This window comes from Poromitra crassiceps (genome assembly GCF_964638095.1).
Source record: "Poromitra crassiceps genome assembly, chromosome: 2".
Lineage (NCBI taxonomy): Eukaryota > Metazoa > Chordata > Actinopteri > Beryciformes > Melamphaidae > Poromitra > Poromitra crassiceps.
This window is the reverse complement of record NC_139624.1, coordinates 102843460-102861735: the sequence shown is the minus strand read 5'-3', so window position 1 is coordinate 102861735 and position 18276 is coordinate 102843460. Positions and strand designations below refer to the sequence as shown.

Genomic DNA, 18276 nt, shown 5'->3' with positions numbered 1-18276 from the left:
AGTCTAACTCTAATTTGAGGAAAAAGTGTTTCATCACTTTTTTCATCCAGGCTCTCAACTAGGCATTATGGGAATTTCCTGTTGCAAAGTCAAATATAATGGACCATTGCACATCCATGTTGTCTAGACATGTTCTTGACTGCCTGTATTTGACCAGGATTTCATCTATCTAGGTCAACAAACTCTACCCTGTATCAGGCCTATCAGTAAACTCAGAGTATATTTGAGAGAAAGCAATTATTTACCAACTCACAGTAAGCCGGCAGGGTATAATTTGATGTACAGTGCAGATAGATAGATAGATAGATAGATAGATAGATAGATAGATAGATAGATAGATAGATAGATAGATAGATAACAAGTGCTCGTACACAAAAGTTCTTTTTCAGGCTCACAAAGAGAAACTCACATTTTTTGTACTTTATTTAATAAATAAATTCATAAACAGCATCGGGAGAGAACATGGCATTGAAATAAAAAGGCACTTTGAAAACAATAGTGTATAGGCTTAGTTGTGTGTGGTGCTTCAGAGGCATTTGACTGAAAACATGTCAGAGGTGATTCAGATGTCTTTGAACAAATACTCCTAGGTTCAAGGCTAGCTCCAGGCTTCAATCTAAAGCAGTTTAACAAAACATCTTCTATTGACCTAGACAGATGAGTTCACAATGTGCTACTTGACAAGCTGACAGAAAAATTAGCAAATATTTTTGGCTTGCTTGACATGAACACAGAAAGGACCTGAGAATGAATATTGAGATTAGTTAAGCAAATAAAACACAATTACATTTTAGTTGCAACTTATCTTGTTTCATAACTATACAAATTATTTGATTGTTTGACACTTTGCAACAACTTAACCATTCAAACAAGTGGTATAGAATCCCTTTGTGATAGTATATCAATGATAAAAATAACGAATGCTGGTATTAGCCTTCTTTTCGTATATTTACTTCATGTTTTAATCCTTCAGGATAGACAACAATACTCATTAAGAGTAGAATAAAATCGTAAACACTGGATATTTCTTACCAATGCTAGTTTTCATTTTTCCAAGCTGCAGTTTGCTAAATATACAACTATTTACCACTGCGTAATCTATTGAGGTTCAGCATAGCTGTCCGATCTCAATTGAATACTTCCTATTGTATATTTGTTCTATATATACACACACATCATACATAATGTGCTATGGCAGACACGTTACATATTAAACTCAGGTCCTCTCTGAAACACAAAGAATACACAAGAAGTCAGTGCACAGAGAGAGAGAACAAGACAGCGAGAGACACAGAGGAAGAGAGAGAGAGACACAGAAACACAGTGGTTGAGGAAGGGAGAGAGAGAGACATTAGCTGCAAAATGTGTTAACTGCTGTCACACATATGGATAAAAAAGCATCACAACTGAACTAAAACCGCTGTACAGTATACAGCTATTGATTACTGCAACTTTACTAACCTTCTGCTTTGCTTTGGCAGTGTATAGAATCAACTTTACTAACCTTCTGCTTAGCTTAGGCAGTGTATAGAATCTCTGTCGTGCCAATAAAGCACTGATTGAACTGAATTGAGTCAAATTGAGAGAGAGAGAGAGAGAGAGAGAGAGAGAGAGAGAGAGAGAGAGAGAGATTCATGTCCATATATAATGTACACACTGTGTTGGTTAAAAGGTAACAAGAAAAAAAGGGACAAAATTTTGCCCATGCCAGTCCTGTGGCCAGAAAATAACACCTTCATTTCATCATCTTTTTTTGCAAATATGCAACTTAAAAGTATATACACATGAACTGTACATCTAAAATACAACAAATCCATAGAAATTAAAAAGTGTTAGGAAAAATACAGATGCAGTGGCCAAAACGTTACATTATAATGGTGAAGCGGCTCAAAGAAAATTACAGAAATCCAACTACAAATTCCTCTCATGCCCCCGAATCGATATAGTTGTCAGATACTTGCTAGCAGTGTTCATTGGAAACTAACAGGCCATCATTTTCCTTCATATTTGGGGTTGACCACAGTCGTGACAGCACTTTTGTAGATGGGATTTTCACCCTGGAAGGCAAAAATGAAAGAGCGAGTTTAGTTGAGAGTCATGTTACTCATAATCCAGTCATACAGGTATGACACATTTTTATGAGTTTCCAACAGGCGAAACGACAATTTAAGAAAAACGCACACAGCATTACCATTAGGCACAAGTGGAGAACATTTAACACTTGATATGTTGAAATGAGAACTTTCCATTCATCGTACATAGACAGCATTCGAAACACAGTCACAACATGCCGTTTTCATAGTGTACCAAATACCTAGCCTGGTAAGAAACACATCCTGATCACATGATCTCACATTCCGTTTCACTCTACATATCAGTCTGGACTTCCAGCCACCCACATCACGTCACTTCCTGCCTCTCTCAGCATACCAGCGTTTGAAAAAATATGAATGGTGGTGAATGGAGAGACGTAACTCTTTTTGATCCCGTTTTTAATGGTGCCACGGGGTACACATGTACATTTTGTCCATTTAAAAGAGAACTATGCATGTCAAGAAAGTCGCAGTTTGTCCTGAAACTGAAATGTAAGGTTTAATTTTGTCAATCAACCACATCTCTCGTGTTGCACATTATACGTCACACCATCAACAACGTGGACTGGCGGGAGAGACGTCACTTTCGCGACTGGTTGTGTGTAGTCTTTCTGATTTATAACTTATAGTGCCACAGTTTTACCACAAACTGCGACTTTCTTGACTTGCAACGTTATCGTTTACATTGACAAACATGAGATGTGTACCCCGTGGCACAATTCAAACGCGATCAAAAAGTCACGTCTCTCTCCGTTCACCAGCATTCATATTCTTTCAGACGCTGGTACGCTGAGAGAGGCAAGAAGTGACGTTCACTTTGGCTCCCTATTTCTGTGGGTGGGAGTTAGGGCTGCACTCTATCTTTTCACAATCGTCATCACAATGTGTGCATGCACAATAGTCACATCGCAGGACGTGTAATGGCAAGTAATAAGGCACATTAACTCAAACACGTCATGCTATAACTTTTTTGCTGGTTGATACATAGCACTTAGCACACTAGCATTCTGCCAATCGCTCTGCTGCAGCTAAAAACATTTGCTACTAGGTCACCCATGCAGGTTACGCACAATCTTCTTAAAGGGGCAATTCTTGATGAGCTATTCAAATAATTTTGTGAAAACTCTTGTACTTTTTTCGCAATATATATATCGCAGAAACTTAACAAAATATATTGCAATGTGAGTTTTTTCCAATATCGTACAGCCCTAGTGGAGAGTACCTGCCTTGACAGACAACTCCTTCAGCCAATCAGTGTTGCCCAATCTAATCTAAATGGCTCTCGGCTGGTGCATACTCTTGTTCTTGTTTAATTGTTGTTATTGAGTCTATTTCTGCTATAACTGCACTTATGGCTGTGTTTACTCTACTAACGTTAATGTTACTGCTCGTTGCTTTGGGAGATGCCATTACTGTTTTGCAAGCGGCATCCCTGATTGGCTGGTTACTTTGTCAACTACTGATTGGTCCAGTTACCGGTATATTCTAATTTGTGGAAATCGCCCCCAGGGTGGAAGTCCAGAATGATCCATGCAGTGAAACCAGGCTCCCAAATACCAGCATGTACAAACAGGACCTCATATCAGTTGTATCACAAAATACTCACCAAGGCACATTATTTGTCATCTGAGGAAGCTATTTATATTCTCAGACACGGAACAGATTTTGCCACATAACACTGCACACTCATGCATTTCTTTATATATTATATTCCTCTTCGTTTACTTAACTCTTTGCAGTTTTAAAAGGATTAAAAGAAAGGTGAAATTATACAAAGTGTAAGTGCATACAAAAAATAAATAAAGTCCATGCAGGAAACTCAAGTGAAGCGGAAAGGAATACAAACTTATAGGGCGGGAGCTTTACGGCCATAGTTTGGGTTCTGGAACTTATTGATAGGACTCTTGTAAATCGGGTTTTCTTGCTACAGGTAGAGAATGAGGACAGAAGAGGTTTCAGCACAGGAAACAGAATGAAGAAAAGGCAGTATAAAAAAAAAGCACAAATAAAGACCAAAAGGAGTGATGGAGAGGAGTCAGAGTTGGAAACAGAGGGGAAAAAGAGAAGGAAACACTGCTGCATTTAAATCAGTGGTGTCAAACATGCGGCCCGGGTCCAATCCGGCCCACAGGATGACTTTGCAAAGTGTGAAAATTGAAAGTGTGAAATTGAAGTCCTGAACTACTGGTATCTCTGTTTGGCGCTGTACCAGTCCAGCGCAGGAGAGAATCTAGCTCCTCTTACTCTCACTCTGGTATAGTGGGGAAAAATGCTCCGTTATCTTTACAACCATCCACCCAAAGTACCAAACAGGCCTGCTTTATTGCACAATCTAAATCTTTGTCAAAACTTGCCATTTTCAGCATGTAGGTTGCTAGCTTGCTAGCTAGCATTATTGTTGTTGTTTCAAAGCGGCAGAGGCATTTGAGAGCGACACACAGCTAAAAGGGATTTACTTTCGCTCTGATTGAAATGGATCGAAATGGTCGCTGCCAATGGTAGAGCTTGCAGGGAGTGGAAAGGGGTTTCCCTTCCGCTCTGACTGAAATGGTCAGCACCAGCTTATCCCTGCAGCCTGCTTCCAGTGAGTCAGACTATGTCTTCCAAGACAAATGGACCGGTTCATATTTCTTTCCGAAATAAACGGGAAGCCAGTGTGCTTGGTGTGTTCACAGCACATGTCAATGCTCAAGGAATATAATATTCGGCAGCACTATCAGACTCATCACGGCGAAAATTACAACAACTTGCAAGGACAACAGTACTGAGAACAGAGAAGGTAAATTAACTGTTTGCAGGTTTAAGGAAACAATCTGTTTTTAGTCGTAGCCCGAGAGGTCAGTGATGAAGCTGTGCATCAGGAAACAGGAACATTTTGAGGTGTTGTTATTTATAGATTACTATTATTCAATACATGTGCCCCAAGAACCACCCCTGAATTAAATGGAACAAGGGCCAACTCTCCTAGATTGCCTGACACCTTGATTAAAATGTAAATTATAAGTTCTCCCTTAATAGTAATCTGGATAGTGGGGTTGCATCCTTAAGTGGGGATGGGAAGGAGGTTCTGCTATTTCTTTGAAGTTGATCAGAGAGCCTTGTGATTGCTTTGCCTTGTTATCTTGTCAGGACGGCCAGGCCAGTCAGTGTTCTATTAACAGTCTCTCGTTTCCCATAATTAAAGGCATCTGCAACCCGAAGACGCCCAGCCCATGGTAACAAGAAAGACCCCAAAATACACAGGAGGGGTTGGGGTTGATCAAGGACATCTGCACCTTCAAACTCACTTTACACTTCAGCTTTAGCAAGAGCTCACCACTAGGTGGCGGCAAAATACCATAGATAACTTATGCTGAGACATGGCCCTCTGTCATATTGATATTGGCTGGTGATCCTAAAGAGGGCAGGAAGCAGGAAGGGGAGGTGTCTGTGACCACGCCCCGGAAAACAGCAAACTATGCTCAGGGTGCATAACATTCCCCAAAACGTCCACACACGTTTTCCCTTTTATTTCAGGCAGAACTCAAAAGCAACATATTAGATTGACTTCTGCAGCTGTGAGACAGTTGAGCAGGGGAGTGAGGCAATTCATAATGATACCAGCAGGTCTGCTACTCTCATCTGCCACTGAGAACAACAAACAATCCTCTCAAGTTCACTTTGAACAGCACCTGTTTTCCACATCTCACTCACTCAACAATGGGAGAACGAAAACCTCCACACAAAAAAAACAAAAAAACCCATCCTATTCATCTCCCAATGTCCCAAGTTTGTTCTCACCGTCCCAGACAACTTACCGTGTCCCACTTAGCGTTCATTTTCTCCTTCTCGAACTTGGCGAACTCCCGTCTGTCGTGGATGATCATCAGCAGCTTCCAGATGAGCAGCAGGGCTAAGCCAATCCCGACAATGCCGGCGACCACGCCCGCCACGATGGGGATGATGTCAGGACCGGCAGGGCAGTCTGAAACACAGCAAAGTGTGGTGTTGAGTGAAACAAAAATAACACGGCTCTGAGCAAAAACATAACATTATTCCTATACACTCCTGTCATGTTATGTTTTTGCACGGCTCCGCGCAAAAACATAACATGACACCACTGTACAGTGTATGAATAAACAGAGCTATTTTCAGCACCCAAACCACTGCAACCCCTGTAATTTCCCATGCTCCCTCCGTTCCCAAAACCAGGACTCCTCCCACAAACCAGGTCACGTTGCCCCCTTTGTGCATTTCCCAAGCTGCACCGCCTTTTCCTGCTTACCCAGGCTGTCGACCACATGGACCTCCTTGTCCGTGTTGTTGTTGACAGCGTAGGTGTAGTAGAACCAGCAGTCGTTGGCGTCCCTCTCCTTGCAGTGCACGACGGGGTAGCTGGGCTCATTGGGCTGGGGCAGCTTGTCGCGCTCCTTCACCTTGATCAGGGTGAAGTAGCTGCAGTCTCGCTCACACTTGTCCTTCTTCTCGCCGGTGCCGAACGTCCGGCACTGGACACACTCTCTGTAGGAAATTAGAGTTTTAGGTAGAAATTGGGTTGTTGCAGCAGCAAACAAACATAGTGCAGAAAAATAGAGTATAAAAAAGAATGTAGCCAATGGGGGTTATACAACATACACAGCTTCAGTGTATTTCAGCATGAGAACATGTGAAGTAGAAGAACTATATGAATGTAAAAAGGAATGGATTGCAGCTTGATGAAGGTATGCAAAATAACAGCAGTATAATTACTGAGACCAAGAAAAGACGAATGAAACCAAAAATGGGAATCAATGTATATGTCATATATATATGTATTTGCTATATATGACAAATACAAAGTATATTGCTGTCGTCTGGTGAAAACCTTAAAGTCGAACTGAACCTGTTCGTCACGTGCATAATGAGTCCGTTTCAGACTGAAAACATAGTTTGTCTAAGATGACAGGTTGAGAGGCGGATCATAGTATCACGTCGATGATTTTATTTGACAATTCTGGGGCCTGGATTGGGCTTTGGCCAATCCTGGCGTGTTCCGCCTCCAAATCGAGTGCGATTCAGTGTGTTGTGGCGCTCCCCTCGGGAAGAGCCTTTTGACGGGAGGAGTGGAGCTCAGCGAGCCGCAGGCAGCCAGCTGCCTTCGTGTTGCCGAGCGGAGAGTGCAGCACGTCGGCCTGGAATCTCCGAAGTGCGACCCCTGACAACCAAGCTCTCGGATGCGCGTGCCATTATCGCTGCTATAACGATACGATATCCCTGGAATGCGCGTTTTAACGAGCCAGTTACATTTCTTTGCATTCTTAGAGATTATAGTTTTTGTTTTTTATCCATGTTTCTAACAATTGGCCAAGTTAGTAGTTAGTTTATGGGATAGGAATTCTGCCAGATGACAGGCACTAGGCGCCATTTTCGACTTCATTTGGAAGAGAAAATTATCCAGAAATGAAGATTTGATTGACAGCTGCATGTCATTTGGAAGAGAAAATTATCCAGAAATGAAGATTTGATTGACAGCTGCATGTCGTGATATGATTGGTTGAAATGGGGTAGAAATTTGATAGTACTGGGTGACGTCAGCAAACTGTAAATTACTGTTATCAATGAAATCTTGAAAAACGAACTTTTGATGTGAAAAAGTGTGAAAAACTAAAGAAATTAGATTGTTGTGATTTGTTTTGCATACATTATTAAATAGGTGCACTGCATACCCAGGTATTTTAACTAAAAGAAAAGAAAAGTAATTCTTGGGTTCAGCTCGACTTTAAGTCTATAAACTTTTTTGTCGTTTATCCAGTGCTTTTGAAAGGCTTTCAGTATGTTGTGGTTTATCCAGTGGGTTTTGAAAGGTTTTCAGTAGCCCAAGGTTAATAGAATTTATTAAATCCACAGAGAAGGATGTAAGTGTTCAGTTTATATTAAAACATGAAAATCACCATGATTGGACTTGAGCGATTTTCACCCGACAACGACGACACACAATTAACAGGTAGTTAATCCTATGGATAGAAAGTGTCTTGGCACGTAGATGTGCACACATACACACATAATGAGTCAAAAGGTTTTCAAATGACTTTCACACTGACTTGTGCTCAGCGCAGACACCTGGACAGGTGGGGCAGGTCTCACAGGTGGGACCCTGGAACTTGGGGTCGGTGCACTTACAGACGCCACAGTCGCACTTCCCTCTGCCATTACAGAGCTGCTTGTTGGCGGCCATGCAGGTGCTGGTGTCCAGCGAGCAGTCACAGGCGCTTCCCTTCCACATGGCGTCACAGTTACACACCCGGCACACACAGTTTCCGTGGCCTGTGAGAAAAAAGACAAACGAGGACGCCATGTTGCTTCCAGTGAGTGTTGTAGTCGAGTCACTATATCTCGAGTCCGGTGTTTGAGTCCTAGTCCAAGTCCGACTGACCAATAAGAGTCCAAGTCGAAACACGGGGACGCAGGTTCGCGCCCCCATGGTCGAGTGCCCATTGCCTGATTCCGAGTCCAGAGTTACTGAACATGAGCGTGAATATCTTATGCCAAATTATTAGGGCCTATTACAAAAATCAATGAACAAGTCCGTGTCCGAGTCTCCAACTTGCGAGTCCTAATGCGTGAACGCTCGAGTCCAAGTCAGAGTCATCGCTGCTCAAGTCCAAACACTGCTTCCAGTTAGGCCGAAACACAGACAACAAAGGCATCTGAATGAAAGATAATCTAATTTCATCACAGCTTAATCTCAGACCTGGTGGCTGGTAATCTAATTGGCAAACTGGTTATTATAATATATGCCATCTGAAACTATCACGATTTCACATAGAAAAATGTTTCTGTGTAGTTATGCCTAAACATCCACATTTTCTCTGGATCTCGACGCACTCACCTCCACACAGCAGGTTCCCAGAGCGGTCACAGTTGAAGTTGTCGCACTCGCAGAACAATCCGTCATATCTCTCGGCGGTGTTCTCTCTCAACTTGCACTCACACGCGCCGCACACGCAGTCTCCATTGTTGCTGCAGATGTCGGTGGTGCTGTTGTCCTTGCGGCAGGTGCGGTCCATGTCCTCCGTGGCCACGTCGTTGCTGCTGCACTCGCACTGTCTGCCCACGCGTCCTTCGTTACACCTGAGACAAGGGGAGGCCGGATGGATGAGACTGTGCCGCTGTGGGTTTTGGGAACCACTACAAGCTCTGCCTTATCACTCAAATCATATACTGTAGATTTTTAGAAAATCAATAAATAAATCTTAACAAGCTATTTTAGTCTTTTCTTAAAATGAATATTGATAGGGTGGAATTCTTTCCCTTGTTTCCACTGTCACTTTCTTGATACCAGTGTGGAGTGATTTGTCTTATTACCTCCGCCAAGGAGGTTATGTTTTCGGTGTCGTTTGTTAGCTGGATTACAGAAAAACTACTGGCCGATTTTCATGAAACTTGGCGGAAGAGTGTAGCATGGGCCAAGCAAGAACCAATAAAACTTTGGCGCGGATCTGGGTGGATCAGGGTTCCGATCCGACTCACAAAATGTGCATATCACAGCAGACTGGAGTATTGGCCTTGGCGGAGGTCTCTCCGAGTGAACTTCAAGCTCAGCCTTTCATCAAGACATGAACACTTTCATAATTTCTGAAGCAAGAGAAGCTGCATTGGAAGCAAGAGGAATTATCTCACATTGGCAAGTTTTTAAGACTCAGTACGAGACTAAATGGATTTCTAAGATGGAGATTTTGGAGACTTACTTGCAGGCACCACATTCATATGTCCCGTTGCCCTTGTGGCAGCGCTTGCTGTTCTTGATGCCATCCTTGTGACAGTCGCACTCACAGATGAAGTTGAGCATGATTTCCACCTCCTCTGTAAATCCCAGGGGCTTAATCTTAATGGTGTCAGACTTGCCCTCCTTGGGACAGCCCTTGGCCGTCACATTGATGGTAAACGTCACCTAGGAACGAGGGGGAAAGCAAGCAAAGCAGGCTCAGAGATGTGAAAGACTGGGTGAGATTGTCAGATACTTGTGAAAATCTCAAAACAAAATACTTCTTAAACTCAGTAAGAGATCATGTTGAAACCTAAGTCAAATATGTGCTGACTCAACACAAGCCTAGTTTAACCCTAAAAGGCACGCGGATAGGGTCAAAATGTTGCTTTGCAATATTTTCTAAAGAAAACTATTTTATCATTTGATGTGTTCCTCAAAATAGTTGTCTCTTACTTTTTCTAATGTAAATCTTACATTTCTCTTTACTACACCTATATAAATGTGTTTCTGTATTAGTACTCCAGGTTTCCACGAGCCGGGTCAAAATGACCCTTATCATTGTAACACTATACATTTATACATTATATAATTATTATTATAATAATATATATAATATTTATACATTTATAGTGTAAAACATTAGATACGTATATGGGCAAGCATCTGTAGTGTGTTTGTTTTGGAATTTTGTTTTGCATTTCTGAGAGAGAGACAGTGGAATAAATATGTAGTTTTGTCATTGACTTCCATTAATTATTTTCTTAAATACATGCATTCCTACAGTATGGCAAACATTTGCACTGCTAATAGGTTGTGTGTGCAAATATTGGCATACCAGAGAATATTTCTACATTTTATTCATTTAATAATTCAGTGTGCATACAGTATATAGTTAAATAAGCCTTTTTATGAAGAATTCCATTATTTTCAACGAGTCATTTTGACCCTGCTCATGGGAACTTGTAAGCCTGTGATCTCATGCATGATAGGGTTAAATCTGCAGGTTTCACAAATCCAAATGTAAGAATTTAAAAACACACTATTTCCGATTGACCATAGTGACTGAAATTGCTGAAACTATAAATGGGCAGCATCAGAAAAGGACCGCAGTAAATTCATTGTTAACTCATTGAGTGCCAGCCACTTTTGGAGAACGGACGCTCCCAGTGCCAGAGTTTCAGAGCGTTTTCAGTGATTTCTCGAGGCCCACAGAATATTGTGTGATATTACTATGTAAACACCGAACACGCACAAAGAACGATGAGACTCTATTGTATCAGCAGCAAAAAAAAGTTTATTGATATAATTTTCCGTTCTTTAGTTATCAGCCGGAGAAGATAGGTCAAAAACAGAAAAAATTGGCGTTTCCATCTAGAAGCTGAGATATTGAGCCTTTTGTGAAATATAGCATTTCAAGCACATGACTGACTCTGAAGGTAATATTTTCTGATGTGACACCTCAAAAATAATTTACTTCAATAAAACAGTGAAAACAAAGGAATTTTGTTTGGCAAAATAATATTTTTTAGCTGCAACCAGCAGCGCTGGCCCCTGCGTGCGCAGACCCTACACCTTCTTGCTGGTCTTGATTTACTGCTGGTGGGCATCAGATAGCTTGTTTGCCTGTCTCTGTCAATCGAGCCTGCTGTGTGGGTGTTGTGTGTTGTACGCTGCCCTGCGTGCCCCACCCCCCTCCTCCTCCTCCTTCGTGGGAGTGTCTCTGCGCGACTCTGAGTGTCGCTGCGTTTGCTCTCGCTCTGCTTTTGCTCCGTCTGCACTGAAAAGTGCGCTGCATCCCCCCGCTTTTTTACAGCCTGTCCCGGCTCCCAGCTGAAAATAATGTAAGTTTTTTGATACACGTCCCACCGTCAAAAAACGCAATTGACGACTTTAGTCATCTTTGGCACTCAACGTTACTAAAGCAATTGACGACTAAAGTCGTCATTGGCACTCAATGAGTTAAGGGATATAGGCCCCTATCGTTGCATCGGCGCAGTTTCTAGGCCGAGCGGCAGGCGCAGATCAAAGCAGTGGGCGTGGAAAGGCGCACTTGATATCGTCGTGCTGGCGCTAGATGCAGCCCAAAGCATTACAACCATGCCTTTTAGGCGTAAAATTATGCACCGTCATGCTCATTGGATAAGTGCAATAAACGAATCGCACGCTTGCCTTTTTAGCTCCAATTCCAGTGATCCCGCAAAACCAGACGAAAGCCAAACGCTCTGCCCCCCCCCCCCCCTCCCTTCATCCAGCCTGTCTGTCTGCATTATAGGCTATTATTCCATATTATTATGCTTCTCAAACCAATCTAACTGCAGTTTCAATACTGCAAGCATGTAAATACGCTACACTATAGCAAGATCAAAGTGAAAATAATGTTCTATGCATCAGCTAGAAAAATATAGCCTATTAGATTGGTGAAAGTTTGTCCAGAAAGATATCATTTTCTCTCGCCTGCTGCAGGAAGGATGATGCACATAAATATACCCTACATTATGTCAAGTCATTGCATAAATGTGTTTTTATTGTAAAACTAAATGTGAAATAGGGCCAAGTTATTGGAGGGACATCACAGTATAGCAGATGCCATTAGAAGCGCGTTCCGAAGCGCGTTCCGCTGTTACTTCTCTAAATCACGTTAACTCGACAAGGGGTATATATAGGCCCAGGAGGACATATATGTTTCACTTAGGGTGGTGTTTTAATTTCGATGATTTATTTGGTCCAATATTGAAATGTTCTACAATTGCAGGCTGTGTTACCATTACACATTATTTTAGATCGACCTTTTATATCTATTTCGCCTCATTTGGTTGCTATTTAGTAGCGAAATTTAGTACCCAATTGCATGCTGGGGCATTCACAGGCAGTCAGAGAGAGACAGTCGTATTGTGCCTGTCAGACTGCCTGCAGCCTCAAAGCGGTACGGACGGAGTTGTTTTACCCAGGCTGGAAGCGTTGTCACACAGGCTTGTGACAGTAACTCAACGCGGAAGGATTTATTTCACAATAAACTGGTAAACGCACACCAATGCCTGCTCCTGTCAGTAGGAGAGAGGGAGAGAGTGACACAGAGAAGGGTGACAGAGGAGAGAGGGGACGGACTGGCCCATTGAATAGGCCTGCTTTTCAAAGGCGCAAGGCGCTAAATTAACGGCAGGTCGGAAGATAGGAGTACGCCGGTATTTAGCGCCGACACGCCCACTTTGGCGCATTCAGGGACTCCGCCACGCCCATTCGGCCTAAAGCGCATTTGGCAGCCTAAAGCCTATTGCTATTTTCCCGAAACAGGCGCTAGGCACGTTTTTTTGCGGTTAAGGCCTGTAATAGCGCCGATGGCCTGTGGGAGAATAGGGCCCATAATGTGCAATTGTATTTAGTAAAGCATGAAGGACATGCCGATCAAGAAACCTGTCATTGCATGGTGAAAGCAGCATGCTAATACTTTTACTAATAGGACCTATGGATACAGAGTTTTAATGGTCTGAGACATTCCCAAACTTTGACTGTGGGAGTGTAATTCCAATTTAATTCATATAGTATCAAAAAGTACTACAACAAAAAGGTGTTTTTCAATTCTCACCTCATCTCCAATGGAGATGTTGGAGCACTTGCGTCCGCTTTCCCCCTCGCTGACCACTCCATTCTTACATTTGGACGTGTAAACTATGGTCACTCCCTCTGGCAGCTTACTGTTCTCCAAAATGACCTCTGATGAGAGAGACTGCCAAAAAAGAGAGATAACAACACAAGTGTTATTATATCCTCTGCTGCAATGTCAGCTGGTAGCTTTGTTTTGACAGTATATCATATACACAGGCTTAGCTGAGCCTTAAATGTGAAGGTGTTTTGAAATAGCTTTGACTGTTAAACTCCTTTACGACACACTCAGAAGGCTGAATGCTTTCATGTGGTTGATGTCAGTAAATAATACATTCATCATAACTGTTCCACCTCTGCTCTACTTCAAGCACAAGGAGTGCTTGAAGTAGATAGTGTCAACAGTGGGTCCATAGTGTACTTACATTGTAGGCATCTATAATGAGGTTGACAGTGGGTCCATAGTGTACTTACATTGTAGGCATCTATAATGAGGTTGACAGTGGGTCCATAGTGTACTTACATTGTAGGCATCTATAATGAGGTTGACAGTGGGTCCATAGTGTACTTACATTGTAGGCATCTATAATGAGGTTGACAGTGGGTCCATAGTGTACTTACATTGTAGGCATCTATAATGAGGTTGATCACATTGCTGGAGTTGGCAGACAGTGTGCCCACTGCAGACTTCGGTATCAGATTCTTCAGCTCCTAAAGAGAGAAGAAAGGTTGAGGTCAAACCTTTGTCAAGCCTGCGACCTCTTGATCGCCAGTGAGCCACAGCAGGGATTAAAAAATACTTTGCTCTTGACTTTTATAGACTGTTGTTCCAGCTGCGGTGCGGCACAAATGCAGTGGAGTGGCAAAGGCCAAAAATGTATGATTCAAGCCATTTCTGGCTTTGCGGCATTCTAGATTTAGACATACACCATTGAGTTAAAAATGAGATTGTTATTGTTCTCAAACTACCATGTGTAGACATAACGAAGGGACTTTTAATTATCAAACTCAGATATGGAATTGGCTTGAAAAGCAGTAGCAGAGCAGAAGGAAGTGATCAGAGTTTCATGGCGATGCAACTAAACAAGGGGCAGGTGCATCAGGCCAGGTGAATGCTCCAAAGTACCGGGCCTCATCCAAACACACTCATGCCCACAGAGGGAGTGAGGCTGAGTACGGCCAAACAGAGAGGGAGCAAGACAATGAAAACAACAGTCAGAATGAGAGTGAGAGAGGAACTAACTTTGTACACAGGCTGGAACTCTTCCGTGACGGCGAAGATGGTCTGAATGTTGTTGTCGCTCAGTTTCTGAACCAGATGAGCGATGGAGGGATAGTCCTTGAAAAGAAGATGGAGGAGACGAGTCAATTTTACACCTCACCAAGCACAAATATGGAGATCTACAACAGAATCTAAGTTGAGGGTGGTAATTTGGCATCTCCACATATGAAAACCGTTCAAAAATAGGCCAAGCAATGTCCAGCTACTTACATAGTAGTGGCTCATGGTGTATATATTGTTCTCCAGGTGACATTTTCCATCATTGGGCAGAACGATGCCGCCCAGCTTGCCGTCTCCGGCGAAATGGAAGCCGGCGTCGGTGGAAAACACCAGCAGACGAGTCACGTTCCTCCAGCCAATCTGATCCTGACAAATGAGAAAGCCAGACTCCAACTACTGCCAAACCATAAAAAATAAACCCCATCTTGTCCTCTACCAACCATGTACCAACTCTGTAAAAACAAAGGGAGTATGTAGTTCAGAATGTAGCACATGACCCTTTGATTAGCATTGCATCCAAAAATCTCCTCGTAAACACTGAAGACTCATAAAATTCCTTTTCACACATCGTACACATTAACCTGTTTATTGGTGTTGTATCGCTGGGAGCAAGTGTTGTAACTGTGGGAATATTAACTCGAATTGTGAACCTGAGTGTGTTCATTTCCCATAGGGTCATTCAACAGCATTCTTCCTGCTTACCCCACACACGGCCACTTGCATGATGGCATCAAAGCCCCCCTCAGGAGAGTCCAGGTTTCCAGAGATGTGCTGCTGTCCCACCAAGGTGTTGAACTTCGATCCGTCGCTGGTCAGCTTCAGGACGTTCTTGTAGCTGAAAGGACTGGTGCAGTTCTGGTCCCCCGTGCAAGGATTCAGCAGCTTGGCTGGGGTGGTGCTGATGTATGGCATGACTGTCTTCTCCACAAAGGAGCCAAAGCCTTTGAAAACACGAAGGAGAGACAATATACAGGATTACTGTGGACGGATTCAAAATTTAAGTTTGATTTAATTCAGCAAAGAGTCAAAAGGTTATTTAAAAGGAGACTTAACAAGATGCTTGGCCAATCGGTGTTTACTCGTTTGGTTTGGTTTGTTTGGGCAGGTGAGAGCAATGCCATTCGCACTTGGGTGGCACCAAATAATAACAGCGAGATGCCTGAAAATGGAGGTCTCAGAGAAATGTGGTACGGTTCATTAGGACTGAGAACATAATTGTACCAAACACAGGAAACAAACCCAAAACATAAAGTTTTATGGGTATGTTTGTGGTTGTTTGACTGTTGTTCCATACGGTTTTATAGGTATAAGGAGATGGATGCTGACATCTGATAGCCAGCAGCTCCTCATGCTTGAAGAGGTTAAAATGAAGCAAACCACTCTGAACTTATACTCATGTTCTTACCAGGTATGAAGACCTGAGAACGTCAATTACGTCAAAGTGTTCAGACAAGTCTATCATGCCTACCTAAAGTTACAGGGAGTGGGATCGCATTTACTTTGACTCCCCTTGCTTCCCCTCTGTCCAAATTAATTAGCTACTTGTGTTGTGAATCCACGTGACTTTTGTTCACAAGCCCTGGTTCTCATGTAATTGGGCAGCGTGAACTTCGCTGAAGTCTTAAGCGAATCAAATCCAGAAATGCAACAAAACTAAGCTTTTCAACTACTATGTGATTGCAAACTTAGATGAAAATGCTTACCTATCCTAAAATCAGAGGTGATCTTGGACATCTCAAGCATCAGGCTGGTTCCCAGGTTCTTGACATTCTCAAGATCATCCTTCATGGAGTAGGACAGGTCCATCAAGTAGTACAGGTCAATGGGATAATCTTCTGCTCGTTTGAACTTCAAGTTGAAAGACTGGGGCTCGCCTATGAATGCAGATCACAGATTTAAAGGATTTGATCTTCACATGCTAGAGAGCAAGAGCACACTTCTGTGCCTCAGTAGCGTACCCCACACTGTGCAAGGGACATGTAAAGAGAACCTGTCACGTTGTGGTAAATATCTAATCCAAGGGAATAAATCAAATGCAGACACATGTAGTAAAAGTAAAATGAGATCTAAAGGTAGCAATATTTTCAGCCGTATCTTATCAAAATGTTCTACCATGACGAAATTGTTATTTCCCTGCTCCTCACCAGATCGGAGGGTGAGGCTGAGTTTCTGGGGCTGGATCTGAGTGATGTCCTCCGGCTTGAGCTTAGCCGCTCCCGTGTTGCGATCTGTCACCATTTTGTTCTTGAGGATCCTCTGTCCTCCGCGTGGGTTCTCGATCATGGCCTCTGCACAGCCCCTGGTCTTCAGAGACTGCAGCTCATCACAACGCGTCGACACGGTCTCACCCTGTTTCAGGAAGTCCTGGCAGCGGCACAGACAGTGAATTAATGCTAACCTCAAACTGGACAGACTGGCCTAAGAAATGCCAGCAACATCAATGGCTTTTACTCTTCCACGTTATGCAACAAGCAAAACGAGCCGCTTAGCCAAGCTCTCACTATGTTTTCACTGTAATGTGATGTTTAAATGTAGGCAGGAAACTAGACACTTAGCCAAGCTCTCACTGTGTTTTCACTGTAATGTGATGTTTAAATGTAGGCAGGAAACTAGACACTTAGCCAAGCTCTCACTGTGTTTTCACTGTAATGTGATGTTTAAGTGTAGGCAGGAAACTAGACACTTAGCCAAGCTCTCACTGTGTTTTCACTGTAATGTGATGTTTAAATGTAGGCAGGAAACTAGACACTTAGCCAAGCTCTCACTATGTTTTCACTGTAATGTGATGTTTAAATGTAGGCAGGAAACTAGACACTTAGCCAAGCTCTCACTGTGTTTTCACTGTAATGTGATGTTTAAATGTAGGCAGGAAACTAGACACTTAGCCAAGCTCTCACTGTGTTTTCACTGTAATGTGATGTTTAAATGTAGGCAGGAAACTAGACACTTAGCCAAGCTCTCACTATGTTTTCACTGTAATGTGATGTTTAAATGTAGGCAGGAAACTAGACACTTAGCCAAGCTCTCACTATGTTTTCACTGTAATGTGATGTTTAAATGTAGGCAGGAAACTAGACACTTAGCCAAGCTCTCACTATGTTTTCACTGTAATGTGATGTTTAAATGTAGGCAGGAAACTAGACACTTAGCCAAGCTCTCACTGTGTTTTCACTGTAATGTGATGTTTAAATGTAGGCAGGAAACTAGACACTTAGCCAAGCTCTCACTATGTTTTCACTGTAATGTGATGTTTAAATGTAGGCAGGAAACTAGACACTTAGCCAAGCTCTCACTGTGTTTTCACTGTAATGTGATGTTTAAATGTAGGCAGGAAACTAGACACTTAGCCAAGCTCTCACTATGTTTTCACTGTAATGTGATGTTTAAATGTAGGCAGGAAACTAGACACTTAGCCAAGCTCTCACTATGTTTTCACTGTAATGTGATGTTTAAATGTAGGCAGGAAACTAGACACTTAGCCAAGCTCTCACTGTGTTTTCACTGTAATGTGATGTTTAAGTGTAGGCAGGAAACTAGACACTTAGCCAAGCTCTCACTATGTTTTCACTGTAATG

The 18276-nt window shown here is 42.5% G+C and overlaps 1 protein-coding gene across 2 annotated transcripts in view; it reads right to left on the bottom strand.

Annotated features, from left to right (window-relative positions):
• Window positions 1-419: 419 nt before the first annotated feature.
• LOC310795363 (integrin beta-1-like) overlaps window positions 420-18276 on the bottom strand; it is a 56999-nt gene continuing 39142 nt past the window's right edge. The window contains exons 4-17 of one of the 2 annotated variants that reach the window (XM_083657397.1): window positions 16846-17065; window positions 16405-16575; window positions 15404-15642; window positions 14912-15067; window positions 14663-14758; window positions 14041-14130; window positions 13403-13543; window positions 9800-10002; window positions 8941-9182; window positions 8153-8375; window positions 6358-6593; window positions 5891-6057; window positions 3940-4017; window positions 420-2057 (exon numbers count right to left, since the gene is read on the bottom strand). In XM_083657397.1, the coding sequence (XP_083513523.1) occupies window positions 3940-4017; window positions 5891-6057; window positions 6358-6593; window positions 8153-8375; window positions 8941-9182; window positions 9800-10002; window positions 13403-13543; window positions 14041-14130; window positions 14663-14758; window positions 14912-15067; window positions 15404-15642; window positions 16405-16575; window positions 16846-17065 (2262 nt within the window). In that variant the 3' untranslated portion in view covers window positions 420-2057. The remainder of the gene's footprint in view (window positions 2058-3939; window positions 4018-5890; window positions 6058-6357; window positions 6594-8152; window positions 8376-8940; window positions 9183-9799; window positions 10003-13402; window positions 13544-14040; window positions 14131-14662; window positions 14759-14911; window positions 15068-15403; window positions 15643-16404; window positions 16576-16845; window positions 17066-18276) is intronic. The other variant, XM_083657398.1, reaches the window with a different exon arrangement.